Genomic DNA, 16,658 nt, shown 5'->3' on the forward strand with positions numbered 1-16,658 from the left:
CACGAAATCTCAACCACCCCCTCGCTGCAGCATTTACAACCCAAGCTTCACACCCATATAAGAGTGTTGGTAACACCATACTTTCATACATTCCCTTCTTTGCCTCCATAAGTAACTTTTTTTGTCTCCACATATACCTCAACGTACCACTCGCCTTTTTCGTTCATCACTTCAATAGTTACCCTCATCCTTCATAAATCCATCTGCTGACATGTCAGCTCCCAAATATCTGAAAACATTCACTTCTTCCATACTCCTCTCCAATTTGATATCCAATTTTTCTTTATCTAAATCATTTGATACCCTCATCACCTTACTGGGTGATGAAAGATTGGATATCAGATTGGAGGGAAAGAGTATGGAGGAGGTGAATGTATTTAGATATTTGGGAGTGGACGTGTCAGCGGATGGGTCTATGAAAGATGAGGTGAATCATAGAATTGATGAGGGGAAAAGGGTGAGTGGTGCACTTAGGAGTCTGTGGAGACAAAGAACTTTGTCCTTGGAGGCAAAGAGGGGAATGAATGAGAGTATAGTTTTACCAACGCTCTTATATGGGTGTGAAGCATGGGTGATGAATGTTACAGCGAGGAGAAGGCTGGAGGCAGTGGAGATGTCATGTCTGAGGGCAATGTGTGGTGTGAATATAATGCAGAGAATTCGTAGTTTGGAAGTTAGGAGGTGTGGGATTACCAAAACTGTTGTCCAGAGGGCTGAGGAAGGGTTGTTGAGGTGGTTCGGACATGTGGAGAGAATGGAGCGAAACAGAATGACTTCAAGAGTGTATCAGTCTGTAGTGGAAGGAAGGCAGGGTAGGGGTCGGCCTAGGAAAGGTTGGAGGGAGGGGGTAAAGGTTTTGTGTGCGAGGGGCTTGGACTTCCAGCAGGCATGCGTGAGCATGTTTGATAGGAGTAAATGGAGACAAATGGTTTTTAATACTTGACGTGCTGTTGGAGTGTGAGCAAAGTAACATTTATGAAGGAATTCAGGGAAACCGGCAGGCTGGACTTGAGTCCTGGAGATGGGAAGTACAGTGCCTGCACTCTGAAGGAGGAGTGTTAATGTTACAGTTTAAAAACTGTAGTGTAAAGCACCCTTCAGGCAAGACAGTGATGGAGTGAATGATGGTGAAAGTTTTTCTTTTTCGGGCCACCCTGCCTTGGTGGGAATCGGCCAGTGTGATAATAATAATAATAATAATAATAATAATAATAATCACCTTACTCTTTTTTATGCTCACTATCAACTTTCTACCTTTACACACACTCCCAAACTCATGAAAGTGTTGAATGATGATGAAAGTATTTTCTTTTTGGGGATTTTCTTTCTGTTTGGGTCACCCTGCCTCGGTGGGAGACGGCCGACTTGTTAAAAAAAAAAAAGTATGTGTAGTATGACCTAAGTGTAAGTAGAAGTAGCAAGACATACCTGAAACTACATACACACATAATTTGTTTGTTGAACTTCTGGAAGTGGGAAATAGTGTTCATAATCTGAAGGATGGGTGAGGAGATGCTGTTCAAAGGGTCATTTGAATTGTGATGTCCATGTGTTTATGGCAAGTCCACTGTTTGAGTGATTGTATTTCCTTTCGGTTACCCTACCTTGGTGCGAAATGGCTACGTGATCAAAAATATATTGTAATCTGAATGATAATTTATTTTCATACACTTTGGTGTACTAATTGAATGTTAAACCATAATTTAACTCAGTTAATTAATCACGATGGTCTACTCTCACATATGGTATTCTGGGCAACTCTTGTAATGTCAAAGCTTTTATGCTAAGATTAAAAAATGGTTAACTCCTTGAAGAAGAAATTAACCTTAATGTAACTATATATATACATGAAACCTCTTTTACTATGCAGGGTGGAGGGCGTGTGAGTGCATATTTGCATGTTGCACGCACAGTGTGTCGGCGAGCTGAGAGAACTGTTGTTCCTCTCATCTTTGAGGGATTAGTTGATGAACAGGTTATAATTTATATTAACAGGTAAGTCTGCCTATCTATATTTTTGGTGCCTTTTTTCCACTAGGAGCTACCTATGTTGTGGGGTTTGTGAAACAAAAGAATTTTACATGCTTATTTAGCTATTATAAAAGTGAGGCACAACTTGCATTGAGAAACAAGAATGTAACAGAATATTGATAATTGTTCTCAGCAAGCACATAGTTAAATGAAATATGAAACATATCACAATTTTTTTTTTTAATGCACATGTTAAGGGCAATATGGAGGTTGTAAAAATTAGAAAAATGATTGCATAAAGTATAATACTGTGACCAAAGCCAGATTGACATAAATGAGGATAATAAGGACACTTTTTTTTACCCCTCCCTCCCCAAAGCATTTCTGTATGCATTTACCTTTTGTGTAGGGATATTTGATGATGCCATAAGCTGTAATGGTTGGGTTTTCCATACTAGAGATACCATAATCAAGAAGAAGAGATTCTCCACATGTTTGACATAATGTACATTGAAACGTAACACCATATTTTCCCCTAACCTTTGGAAACTGTTTGTAAGTTTAAAATTAAATACAAATTTCATATATGGGAATAGTAATATCTTAATTTTGATATAAATCTTGCAGGAATAGAAAATGTAGGATTTCAGTGAGTTGGATGTATTTTATTTGTCTCTCCTAATCCTTTTGTTACTTATAATACTCCTGTTATTACTTCACTAATGCTCCATTTGTTACTTCCCATACTCTTCTTGTTACCAAAAACTTCTATTGTTACTCTGACACACTTTTTATTATTCTCTTCTGTTATTTATTACAGACTGAGCGACTACCTTTTCACAATTGCAAGATATGCATCTTTCCTTGATGGTAACAAGGAAACCATATATATCCGACCACAGCCACATAAATCCTTGAGGAAGAAAGAGCGACTTATTTCTGAAAATCAAGAAATAATCCAAAACGATGGTTGAAGGTCATTAAAGAACTTTCTAATGAAAATGTAGTTTCAGTATCAAAATTATTAATCAGGGTACTTTTGTGAGTATTCTGAATGGTGAATGATTGTAAAATATATAAGTAGATGAAGGAAGATATTTAAAGCTTTTTGTATTTTTTATAAAGTAGTGACATAAGCCTTATCCAATTATACTTTACATGTAATAGTGTAAATTGAATTTAAACATAAATTAAATACATAATTTTTTTTAAGTGCTCATATTGAAATCAGTAATGGTGATAAATGTACTGATTTAACTTTTCTTCCATTAGTATTTGTGTAAAATATGATATGTCCAGAATGAAAAAAGTATTCAGGGAGGTAGGTACTGTATAGAGGTTAGTTGAAAAATTAAGACTTTTTCATTGGTATAAACAATGTATATACAGTATGTGATAGTATTTATTATGTCTAACATTAGCCTCATAAAAATTTTAAGAGACAAGGTTTTTGACTTTCCAGCATATGGTGGTGATGACCATTTCTGCATTTTTTCTGTAAAGTAAAAAGTCAGTCATAATATTATATCTAAAACAACTTAAAACAAACCCACAAATTGGAAATGAAGACTGGATAATGTTTTGGTCCACTCTGGACCATTATTAAGTAAAAAAAAAAAGTCAGAAAGTTAGGGCAACAGGTGATTAAAAACAGCCGAGATAAGGTTAAGTCACAGGTGATCTAATCATTTAACAGTGTACTGGGAGAAGCAAGTATCTACAGAAGCAAGACCACAGCTGTTATCATGTTCATGGGGAGGTGCTAAACCTGTAGGGATCACAGAACACTTGGATAATAGGAAGCAATCAGTTGATCTAAGGAACTGGTTGCTCCAGTTCCATAGATAAGAGATCTTTGCACCCCCTTGAAGGAAAATGGTGTTAAGATAATTTAAATTAGAAAAGCAGGAAGGCAAAGTACAATAGTCTTCATGGAGTGGGTTTATATATTATAGGAGAGGACATCTTAGGGTTATCATTCCAACAAAAACATGGGTTACTAATAGGTCCTTTCCGAAGATGTGATCAACAATAGACTACTAATTCCTAAGTACATACAGTGGACCCTCGGTTTTCGTAATTAATCTGTTCCAGAGAGATTAAACCTAAATCTGACGATTTCCAAATTAATTTTCCCCATAAGCAATAATGTAAATCCAATTAATCCGTTCCAGACACCCAAAAGTATTAAAAAAAAATATTTTTTTACATGAAATATACATTTCCCTACACACAAAACAATGAGACATGCAGAATAAAACGATAATAAAATGACACCTTTATTGAAGACTTGTTGAGTGATGAGACAGGAGGAGGGAAGAGGATGGAGGTGAACTGTTTGGAAGGGGAATCCCCCTCCATAAGGACTTCCGGGGTTACTTCCCTAATTTGTTTTTTAATGCCACTAGGACCAACTTGAGTCACTGGAACCCTGTCGCTCAAAAAAGTGTTCCAGAGAGGTCTGTTTCCGGTGTATGTTAGGAATTCTGGCGGCGGCAGGGGAGTGTGTTGGGAGACAGAACAAGATAGTCCTTCAATATCAGCTCTACGGCTTATTCATCTAGCACAGTTCATCTTATATGACATAATAAACAGTATTAATAACACAGAAACATGATATATACTCTAGAATGAATAGAATATGGCATTAGGAATGTCACGAGTGGTGGTGTATTGTTTGTTGTTGGGTGTATAAGGGCCACTGAAAGATGAGCCTTACATAGTGGTGGTGATGGCGGCAGCAGAAGCGGCAGTGTTAGTCAGTAGCCTTGTATACCTCCAACAACATTGGAGGAGTCAGTTTCATGCTATCCTTTTTCTATCGATTAATTGTTAAACTTACTTGCTACACTGTTAACGCTACACTATATCACTGGCTGACGCTATAGCCATTATCTACTCCTGCTGCTTTAGTATCATACATATCTCAGAATCACTGAAGAAGGCACATTCTCCCCTCTCTCTCAGCCCTTTACCAAAGGGCTGGCTGGCACTAGGAACTTTCTTTGGGCCCATGGTGGCTTATTTAGCAGTTACAAGCACTAAAAAGAATGGAATAATATGAAATGTATGAAAGTGTGGGATCGTCCTCACTGGCTGATAAACAATGGCACATTGGCTGTAAATGGTGTTGGGCCGCTCAGGCTGTGCAGACACGTTCAGGACGAATGACTATTACCGAGTTTAATGACGATCATCGAGCCAATATTTTGACGAAAAATTTTTACTGTTTCTCAAAAATACAAAATCTGATGATTACAAAATCCGGGGGTTCACTGTACCTATTTACTGCTGTTTCAACACTGGCAGCAAGTGTAAGGAGACTTGCCCATGTGTCCCACCTCTCCCTTGGAAATATAATCTGGATCTTTTCAGTTGAGTCAGATGCACCACCACTAAACTCCAGGAAGCCTGTAAATGTAATACAGTACGACTTGTCCTGTCTTTCACAATCAGTTCAATGCTTGGACACACAGATGTGCATCCAGGCATTGGAGCTGGGATCCTGGGGAATATGTACAATGAGTATATCGATCTTAAACTGTTATATTACATTTCATTACATTCATGATGGGATGGAGAGGGGGGGAGATTTCTTAACTCAGAGATCAGAGCAGGTACAATTCCCTGAAGAGGAGCCCCTCACTTGTGTCAAGAAACCTCCAATAAGGGAAATTGAGTAATGTTATTGCCTAGCCCAAGGTATTGCACTCTGCTAGTACTGTGCTGTCCTATACTATTTTAATGATATATGAATGTAGCAGCCATCAGCAGCTAAATGTATGTAGGGTTAGTTAAAAGCAAATGTAAATTAATTATATTCAATTATATTCATGGTGAAGCTCTACATTTATAAGAGTTAGGCAGTGCCTGGGGAATAGGAGGTAAGAAAGTTTGTTTGAAGGAGTATTTTCAGTTCCTGGGACTTGAGTCATTCACCAGTACAGTATAAATTGTTTGTGGGGAAACACTTAAATCTGAGGGGTCATATAGTGCCTGATAAACAGAGGTAATAGTTGAATCAAGGTCCCTTCACTGTTATTTATATTTTTTAACATGCTGGTCATTTTCCACCAAGGCAGGGTGATCCTGCCCCCCCCCCCCCAAAAAAAAAAAAAATCATTCACACTATCACTGTCTTTGCAGAGGCACGCAGATATAACACTTTAGATGTCACACTATACAACAGATATCCCAAACCCCTCCTTTATAGTGCAGGCATTGTACTTCCCACCTCCAGGACTCGAAGTCCAGCTAGCCTGTTTCCCTTTATCCCTTCACAAAATATTACCCTGCTCACACTCCAAGAGCTCAAGTCCCAGAAACCATTCATCTTCACTCCTAACATGCTAACGTATGCCTGCTGTATGTCCATGCCCCTTGCACACAAAGCCTCTTTTACCCCCCTCCGTCCATTCTTTCCTAGGACGACCCCCTACCCCTCATTCCTTCCACCTCAGATCTATACACCCTCCAAGTCATCCTATTTTGCTCCATCCTTTCTAAACGACCAAACCACCTTAACAACCTCTCCTCAGCCCTCTGAACAATACTTTTAGTAAGTCCACACCTAATTTCCACACTACAAAACCTCTGCATAATATTTACATCACATTGCCCTCAGACATGACATCTCCACTGCCTCCAGCCTCCTCCTTGCTGCAATATTCACAGGCCATGTTTCACATCCACATAAAAGAGTTGGTACCACTATACTCTTATACATTCCCTTTGCCTCCATGAATAACTATTTTTTTTTTTTTTTTATTATCACACTGGCCGATTCCCACCAAGGCAGGGTGGCCCGAAAAAGAAAAACTTTCACCATCATTCACTCCATCACTGTCTTGCCAGAAGGGTGCTTTACACTACAGTTTTTAAACTGCAACATTAACACCCCTCCTTCAGAGTGCAGGCACTGTACTTCCCATCTCCAGGACTCAAGTCCGGCCTGCCGGTTTCCCTGAACCCCTTCATAAATGTTACCCTGCTCGCACTCCAACAGCACGTCAAGTATTAAAAACCATTTGTCTCCATTCACTCCTATCAAACAGGCTCACGCATGCCTGCTGGAAGTCCAAGCCCCTCGCACACAAAACCTCCTTTACCCCCTCTCTCCAACCTTTCCTAGGCCGACCCCTACCCCGCCTTCCTTCCACTACAGACTGATACACTCTTGAAGTCATTCTGTTTCGCTCCATTCTCTCTACATGTCTGAACCACCTCAACAACCCTTCCTCAGCCCTCTGGACAACAGTTTTGGTAATCCCGCACCTCCTCCTAACTTCCAAACTACGAATTCTCTGCATTATATTCACACCACACATTGCCCTCAGACATGACATCTCCACTGCCTCCAGCCTTCTCCTCGCTGCAACATTCATCACCCATGCTTCACACCCATATAAGAGCGTTGGTAAAACTATGCTCTCATACATTCCCCTCTTTGCCTCCAAGGACAAAGTTCTTTCTCTCCACAGACTCCTAAGTGCACCACTCACTCTTTTCCCCTCATCAATTCTATGATTCACCTCATCTTTCATAGACTCATCCGCTGACACGTCCACTCCCAAATATCTGAATACATTCACCTCCTCCATACTCTCTCCCTCCAATCTGATATTCAATCTTTCATCACCTAATCTTTTTGTTATCCTCATAACCTTACTCTTTCCTGTATTCACCTTTAATTTTCTTATTTTGCACACCCTACCAAATTCATCCACAAATCTCTGCAACTTCTCTTCAGAATCTCCCAAGAGCACAGTGTCATCAGCAAAGAGCAGCTGTGACAACTCCCACTTTGTGTGTGATTCTTTATCTTTTAACTCCACGCCTCTTGCCAAGACCCTCGCATTTACTTCTCTTACAACCCCATCTATAAATATATTAAACAACCACGGTGACATCACACATCCTTGTCTAAGGCCTACTTTTACTGGGAAATAATTTCCCTCTTTCCTACATACTCTAACTTGAGCCTCACTATCCTCGTAAAAACTCTTCACTGCTTTCAGTAACCTACCTCCTACACCATACACTTGCAACATCTGCCACATTGCCCCCCTATCCACCCTGTCATATGCCTTTTCCAAATCCATAAATGCCACAAAGACCTCTTTAGCCTTATCTAAATACTGTTCACTTATATGTTTCACTGTAAACACCTGGTCCACACACCCCCTACCTTTCCTAAAGCCTCCTTGTTCATCTGCTATCCTATTCTCAGTCTTACTCTTAATTCTTTCAATAATAACTCTACCATACACTTTACCAGGTATACTCAGCAGACTTATCCCCCTATAATTTTTGCACTCTCTTTTATCCCCTTTGCCTTTATACAAAGGAACTATGCATGCTCTCTGCCAATCCCTAGGTACCTTACCCTCTTCCATACATTTATTAAATAATTGCACCAACCACTCCAAAACTATATCCCCACCTGCTTTTAACATTTCTATCTTTATCCCATCAATCCCAGCTGCCTTACCCCCTTTCATTTTACCTACTGCCTCACGAACTTCCCCCACACTCACCACTGGCTCTTCCTCACTCCTACAAGATGTTATTCCTCCTTGTCCTATACACAAAATCACAGCTTCCCTATCTTCATCAACATTTAACAATTCCTCAAAATATTCCCTCCATCTTCCCAATACCTCTAACTCTCCATTTAATAACTCTCCTCTCCTATTTTTAACTGACAAATCCATTTGTTCTCTAGGCTTTCTTAACTTGTTAATCTCACTCCAAAACTTTTTCTTATTTTCAAGAAAATTTGTTGATAACATCTCACCCACTCTCTCATTTGCTCTCTTTTTACATTGCTTCACCACTCTCTTAACCTCTCTCTTTTTCTCCATATACTCTTCCCTCCTTGCATCACTTCTACTTTGTAAAAACTTCTCATATGCTAATTTTTTCTCCCTTACTACTCTCTTTACATCATCATTCCACCAATCGCTCCTCTTCCCTCCCGCACCCACTTTCCTGTAACCACAAACTTCTGCTGAACACTCTAACACTACATTTTTAAACCTACCCCATACCTCTTCGACCCCATTGCCTATGCTCTCATTAGCCCATCTATCCTCCAATAGCTGTTTATATCTTACCCTAACTGCCTCCTCTTTTAGTTTATAAACCTTCACCTCTCTCTTCCCTGATGCTTCTATTCTCCTTGTATCCCATCTACCTTTTACTCTCAGTGTAGCTACAACTAGAAAGTGATCTGATATATCTGTGGCCCCTCTATAAACATGTACATCCTGAAGTCTACTCAACAGTCTTTTATCTACCAATACATAATCCAACAAACTACTGTCATTTCGCCCTACATCATATCTTGTATACTTATTTATGCTCTTTTTCTTAAAATATGTATTACCTATAACTAAACCCCTTTCTATACAAAGTTCAATCAAAGGGCTCCCATTATCATTTAGACCTGGCACCCCAAACTTACCTACCACACCCTCTCTAAAAGTTTCTCCTACTTTAGCATTCAGGTCCCCTACCACAATTACTCTCTCACTTGGTTCAAAGGCTCCTATACATTCACTTAACATCTCCCAAAATCTCTCTCTCTCCTCTACATTCCTCTCTTCTCCAGGTGCATACACGCTTATTATGACCCACTTTTAGAGATGATTTTGATTGGTTTTAGCACTGGAAATGGCGTGAAACTGAGCTCAAAGTAGCAGAAATGTTAAATTTTTGCCGATATTCAAGAGTAAACAAACGACCTCACACGTCTAATACACGTCAGCTGGTGGGTCTAATATACATCCACAAATGCATCCAACCTTTACTTTAATCCACATAATTCTTGAATTTACACATTCATATTCTCTTTTCTCCTTCCATAACTGATCATTTCTCTCTCTCTCCTCTAACAGGTTACTGCTACCCCTTCCTTTGCTCATATTCTCTTTTCTCCTTCCATAACTCTCTCAGATACTCCAGGTTTAATCCCATTTATTTCCCCCCACTGAAACTCCCCTACCCCCTTCAGCTTTGTTTCGCTTAGGGCCAGGACATTCAACTTCTTTTCATTCATAACATCAGCAATCATCTGTTTCTTGTCATCCGCACTACATCCACGCACATTTAAGCATCCCAGTTTTATAAAGTTTTTCTTCTTCTCTTTTTTAGTAAATGTCTACAGGAGAAGGGGTTACTAGCCCATTGCTCCCGGCATTTTAGTCGCCTCATACGACACGCATGGCTTACGGAGGAAAGATTCTTTTCCACTTCCCCATGGATAATAGAAGAAATAAAGAAGAACAAGAGCTATTTAGAAAAAGGAGAAAAACCTAGATGTATGTATATATATATATGCATGTGCGTGTCTGTGAAGTGTGACCAAAGTGTAAGTAGGAGTAGCAAGATATCCCTGTTATCTAGCGTGTTTATGAGACAGAAAAAGAAACCAGCAATCCTACCATCATGCAAAACAGTTACAGGTTTCTGTTTCACAGTCATCTGGCAGGACGGTAGTACTTCCCTGGGTTACCTGGAGGTTATTCCGGGGATCAACGCCCCCGCGGCCCAGTCCACGACCAGGCCTCCTGGGTGGTTGCTCTCTACCAACCTACTACCTACAATAACATTATTTGTCTCCACAAATACCTCAATGCACCACCCACCATTTTTCCTTCATCAGTTCTATGGTTTGCCTCATCCTTCATAAACCCATCTGTAATAAAGTTGGTAGAATTACTGACAATATGTAAAGTAAAAGGACACAAGTGTAACTAATGTGACATTTTATTGTGGCAACGTTTCGCTCTCCAGGAGCTTTATCAAGCCATTACAAACAATACATGGACACAGAGGGTATATATATATAGGCTCAGAGTGAGGTGCAATACTAGTGGTGGTGGTGGTAGTAGTAGTAGTAGTAGTAGTGACAAAAGTTGTAGTAGTAGTAGTAATACAATATGGTAGAGCAATTAATTCGTACATGAGTAAAAGGATATAAAAGCTATTACTTGGGTAACATAAAAATAGGTTGGACAAATATAGACTGGATAGAGGCAGCCTGTTTCAGTGTTCACTCTCTGTAATGTGCTTTGTGTAGTATAACAGGAGAGACTATGTGATGGCAGGGTTTACTGTTTTCAGGAGGATTCTTGCTAAGACTTCAGAGATGGTGAAGCTGCTGTTGTTTTGTTTAATTGTATTCGAAACAGCGATCAGTGCTGATTCGAGGCACTTGCATCTGCGGAAATTAGTTTCTTTGATCACTAATTGGGCGTCTCTGAATTTCACGAGATGATTGGTGGAATTTCGGTGTTGTACACAGGCGTTGTTCAAGTTATCATTCCTACATGTCCTCGTTGAGGCGGGTGTCGAGGTTTCGTGCTGTTTCGCCTACGTAAATCTTGTCACAGCCTCCACAGGGTATAGTGTAAACTCCTGCGTTGACTGGTTCGTGGTGCTTTGATTTTGTCCTGGTTAGATCCTTTATTGAAGTGCTAGAAGCGATAGCGACTCTGGTGTTAGCATGTGAAAGTACTTTAGAAACGTTCAGTGCAACCTGGCTGTTGGGAAGAATTATAACTTCGTTGGGAGTGGTGTTGGTGCGTGGAGAATTAATGATCTGAAGAGCATTAATGAAGAGCAGCTTCACCATCTCTGAAGTCTTAGCAAGAATCCTCCTGAAAACAGTAAACCCTGCCATCACATAGTATCTCCTGTTATACTACACAAAGCCCATTACAGAGAGTGAACACTGAAACAGGCTGCATCTATCCAGTCTATATTTGTCCAACCTATTTTTATGTTACCCAAGTAATAGCTTTTATATCCTTTTACTCATGTACGAATTAATTGCTCTACCATATTGTATTACTACTACAACTTTGGTCACTACTACTACTACTACTACTACTACTACTACTACTACTACTACCACTACCACCACTAGTATTGCACCTCACTCTGAGCCTATATATACCCTCTGTGTCCATGTATTTTGTAATGGCTTGATAAAGCTCCTGGAGAACGAAACGTTGCCACAATAAAATGTCACATTAGTTGCACTTGTGTCCTTTTACTTTACATAAACCCATCTGCCAACAAGTTTACTCCCAAATACTCCCTCCAATCTGATATCAATTTTTTTGTCTGATACTCTCATCACCTTACTATTATCTATGTACATTTTCAACTTCCTTCCTTTACACACCCTCCAAAACTCATCCACTAACCTTTGCAACTTCTCTTCTGAATCTCCCAAAAGGAAAGTATCATCAGCAAAAAGTAACTGTGTCATCTCCCATTCTGTATTTTTCTTATAATTTAATCCCACCCCTCTCCAACACCCTAGCATTTACTTCTCTTATAACCCCATCTATAAATATGTTAAACAAGCATGCTGACATTACACATACCTGTCTAAGACCTACTTTTACTGGCAAGTAATCTCCCTCTCTCCTATATACCCTAACCTGAGCCTCACTATCCTCATAAAAACTCTTTACAGCATTTAGTAACTTAATACTTATTCCATACACTTTTAACATCTGCCACATTGCACCCCTATCCACCCTATCATATGCCTTTTCTAAAGCCATAAAAGGAACAAAAACTTTCCTACCTTTATCTAAATATTGTTCACTTATATGCTTCAGTAAACACTTGGTCTACACATCCCCTTCCCCTTCTAAAAACTCCTTGATCATCTGCAATCCTGCTCTCTGTCTTAGCTCTAATTCGTTCAATAATAACCCTGCCAATACTAACCCCTTCAATAATAACCCTACCAATAATAACCCTTTCAATAATAACCCTATTCAGCAGGCTTATTCCCCTATAATTTTTATGCTCTTTGGTTCCCCCTATATTTATATAAAAGAACTATGCATGCTCTCTGCCATACATTTATTGAACAAAAGTACTAACCACTCCAAAACTATATTCTCCCCTGCTTTTAACATTTCTGTCATGATCTCAATTCCAGCCTCTTTATCTCCTTTCATTCTACCCAGTACCTCACGCACCTCCCCCATACTTACATTCAGGTCCTCTTCACACCTGAAAGTTGCTACACCTCCCTGGCCAGTGCATAAAATTACTGCCTCCCTCCCTCCATCGACATTTAACCCCTTGATTGTCGCAACCCCAAATCCTGAGGTCTCCTGGTGTCGCAAAATTTCTCAAAAAAAAAAAAAAAAAAAAAAAATCTTATGAAATGATAGAGGATCTTTTCCCGATTGTAATGACACCAAAAGAATGAAATTTGATGGAAAACTTATGGAATTACGCTCTCACGAAGATAGCGACCTCAACGGTTTACAAATCGGCAATTTTGCCCACTTTGAGCCCTATTTTCGGCTAATTCCGTTGTTCCAGTCGACCAAACTCATAACTATTTCTTTAGAGCTCCATTTGTTCTATCGACCGAGTACAGGAAACTGCCCATTTACCAATTTCAACTACCCAATAACATGGTCAAAAATTTGCAATTTGGCCAATTTCATGCAAATTAAAAAATATGCCAATTTCAAAATAGGGTCCAGAATGAACAATGCAGACATTCCTGGCTCTAAATTAACATTTTCTTTGTTCATCAGTCACATCTCCAGGCCCCTCTGATATTACTCTTGCTTTCTATTTTGAATTTTTATTCAAACAAAAAATAGAAGATTTACTGTTATGCAGACTACTGCAATATTGTAATACAGTGGATCCCTGGCTTACGATATTATTTCATTCCAGAAGTATGTTCAGGTGCCATAACTGAACGAATTTGTTCCCATAAGGAATATTGTGAATTAGATTAGTCCATTTCAGACCCCCTAACATACACGTACGAACGCACTTACATAATTGGTCGCATTGGGAGCTGATCGTAAAGCGGGGGTCCACTGTAATTGTATAAATAATGTCAACTCATTCATGACTGCATATTAGAATGGCTAGTTGGACATTTATTGGACAATGACATCACTTGTTTACTTTTGAACATTGGCAAAAATCAAACATTTCCCATACTTTGAGCTCCATTTTGAGGTTCTTTTCATAGTAAAACCAATCAAAATCACCTCTATTTCTGTAATATGTTTACCCATCTATCAAATGAGACCAAGAAAACGAGAATACAACCATAAATACTATATGAAAATACACCACAAAGTCGGCGTTTTAATAAAAAAAAAAAAAAGTTTTTTTTTTCTCATTATGCACTGCATGCTGCAGGATTTTTTTTATATGGTGCACACTGACCACACAGGCCCATTCTCTCACATGTGGGCATATCAGCTTTCTCCTGCTTGATTTGAAGCCGCTAGAATTTATGAGTATATATACGTCAAACACGGTGCTCGTAAGACGTATATATACGACCGAAACAGTCAAAGGTTTAGCAGTTCCTTAAAATATTCCTGCCATCTTCCCAATACTTCCAGCGCCTCATCTACTACTCCTCTATTCTGCTTTTAACTGTCAAATCAATTTTTTTTCCCTAGGCTTTCTTAACCTATTTATCTCGCTCCAAAACTTTCTTATTCTCAGCAAAATTTGTTGACAGCACCTCTCCCACTCTATCATTTGTCTCCTTTTGCACTCCCTCACCACTCTCTTCACCTATCTTTTACTCTTCCTCCTGCCTTATATCACTTTTTTTTTAACACATAGCCGTTTCCCACCGAAGCAGGGTGACCCAAAAAGAAAGAAAACTACTTTCATCATCATTCAACACTTTCACCATCACTCATACATAATCACTGTCTTTGCAGAGGCGCTCAGATACAATATCCCAAACCCCTCCTTTAAAGCACAGGCATTGTACTTCCCATTTCTAGGACTCGAGTCCAGCTAACCGGTGAATCCCTTCTCAAAATATTAACCTGCTCATACTCCAACAGCTTGTCAGGTCCCAAAAACCATTCGTCTCCATTCACTTCTATGTAACACGCTCGTGCATGCTTGGTGGAAGTCCAAGCCCCCCTCCCTCCAACCTTTTTGAGGATGACCCCTACCACGCCTTCCTTCTCCTACAGATTTATACGCTCTCCAAGTCATTCTAGTTTGTTCCATTCTTTCTAAATGGCCAAACCACCTCAACAATCCCTCTTCAGCTCTCTGACTAATAATTTTTAGTACTCGTAATTTCCACACTCTGAATTCTCTGCATAATACTATTTACACCACGTTGCCCTCAGACACAACATCTCCACTGCCTCCAGCTGCCTCCTCGCCGCAGCATTTACAACCCAAGCTTCACACCCATATAAGAGTGTTGGTACCGCTATACTTTCGTACATTCCCTTCTTTGCCTTCATGGATAATTTTTTTTTTCTCCACAGATACCTCAATGCAGCACTCGACTTTTTTCCTTCATCAGTTCTATGGTTAACGTCATCTTTCATAAACCCATCCGCTGACAAGTCAACTCCCAAATATCTGAAAACAAAGGTGCTTTGAAGTGACCTTGGACACTGAATTGACCCTAAGAGAGTTCTGGAGGAATCACTTCAGTATCCTGCATTGCATAAGCCCTATAGGTAAATGCTTGGCAGGGAGTGATTTCCAGGACTTTGAACTCTGCTTGGAGAAAATTGTGGCCAGAATGTGTTCAAGAGAAGGATTTTGAAGAGTTTGAGGCTGACCCTGACCCTGTCGACCCTCTGTCTGTCGTGAAATCTATTGTGGCTTTGCAGACGTCCATGGGGTTGGATGTGAGTGGTGAGGATGTGGAAGAGTTGGTGGAGGACCACAGGGAAGAGCTAACCACTGAAGAGCTGCAAGACCTTCATCTGCAACAGCAACAGACCACAGCTGAGGAAATTGCTTGAGGAGGAGGAGAAAGAGAGAGGGAAGAATGTGCCTTCTTCAGTGATTAAGGACATTTGTGCAAAGTGGAGGGAAGTGCAAAGTTTTGTGAAGAAATATCATCCAGACCAAGCTCAAACAAGCCATATCTGCAACATGTTCAGTGACAAAACCTTGTCCCACTTCAGGCAAATCTTAGAGACTCCAGAAACAGGCCTCTGGACAGTTTTTTGTGCGACAGGAGTGCAGTGACTCTCAAGCTGGTCCTAGTGCCAGTAAAAAACAAAGAAGGGAAGTATCCCCAGAGAGGGACTTGATACCTGAAGTCCTTATGGAGGGGGATTCCCCCTTCCAAACAATAAGCTCTCCTCTCTCTTCCCTCCTTGGCTACTTCAATATGCCAACAAGAGTTTTCAATAAAGGTATGTAATGTTCAGTTATTAAAATTTGTGCTTTATATTTATTTCTCATTGTTTTCTGTATGTAAAACTATAGTTAATCCTTAAAAAATGTATTTTTTGTTAATATTTTTGGGTGTCTGGAATGGATTAATTTTTTTTTTTTTTTCAACAAGTCGGCCGTCTCCTGCCGAGGCAGGATGACCCAAAGAGAAAGAAAATCCCCAAAAAAGAAAATACTTTCATCATCATTCAACACTTTCACCTCACTCACACATAATCACTGTTTTTGCAGAGGTGCCCAGAATACAACAGTTTAGAAGTATATCTGTATAAAAATACACAATATATCTCTCCAAACTGCCAATATCCCAAACCCCTCCTTTAGAGTGCAGGCATTGTACTTCCCATTTCCAGGACTCAAGTCCGGTTATATAAAATAACCGGTTTCCCTGAATCCCTTCATTAAATATTACCCTGCTCACACTCCAACAGACCGTCAGGTCCCAA

The 16,658-nt window shown here is 39.8% G+C and overlaps 2 protein-coding genes across 5 annotated transcripts in view; one reads left to right on the plus strand and one right to left on the minus strand.

Annotated features, from left to right (window-relative positions):
* The window catches only part of LOC128686216 (corrinoid adenosyltransferase MMAB), a 31,812-nt gene extending 28,396 nt beyond the window's left edge, over positions 1-3,416 (plus strand). For all 4 annotated transcript variants that reach the window (XM_053773046.2, XM_053773048.2, XM_053773047.2 and 1 more), the window contains exons 6-7: positions 1,871-1,995; positions 2,792-3,416. In XM_053773046.2, coding sequence (XP_053629021.1) covers positions 1,871-1,995; positions 2,792-2,945 — 279 coding nt within the window. In that variant the 3' untranslated portion in view covers positions 2,946-3,416. The remainder of the gene's footprint in view (positions 1-1,870; positions 1,996-2,791) is intronic.
* The window catches only part of Ppt2 (palmitoyl-protein thioesterase 2), a 529,716-nt gene that overhangs the window by 392,289 nt on the left and 120,769 nt on the right, over positions 1-16,658 (minus strand). The gene's annotated exons all lie outside the window — the stretch shown is intronic.

Source organism: Cherax quadricarinatus, chromosome 9 (genome assembly GCF_038502225.1).
Source record: "Cherax quadricarinatus isolate ZL_2023a chromosome 9, ASM3850222v1, whole genome shotgun sequence".
NCBI lineage: Eukaryota > Metazoa > Arthropoda > Malacostraca > Decapoda > Parastacidae > Cherax > Cherax quadricarinatus.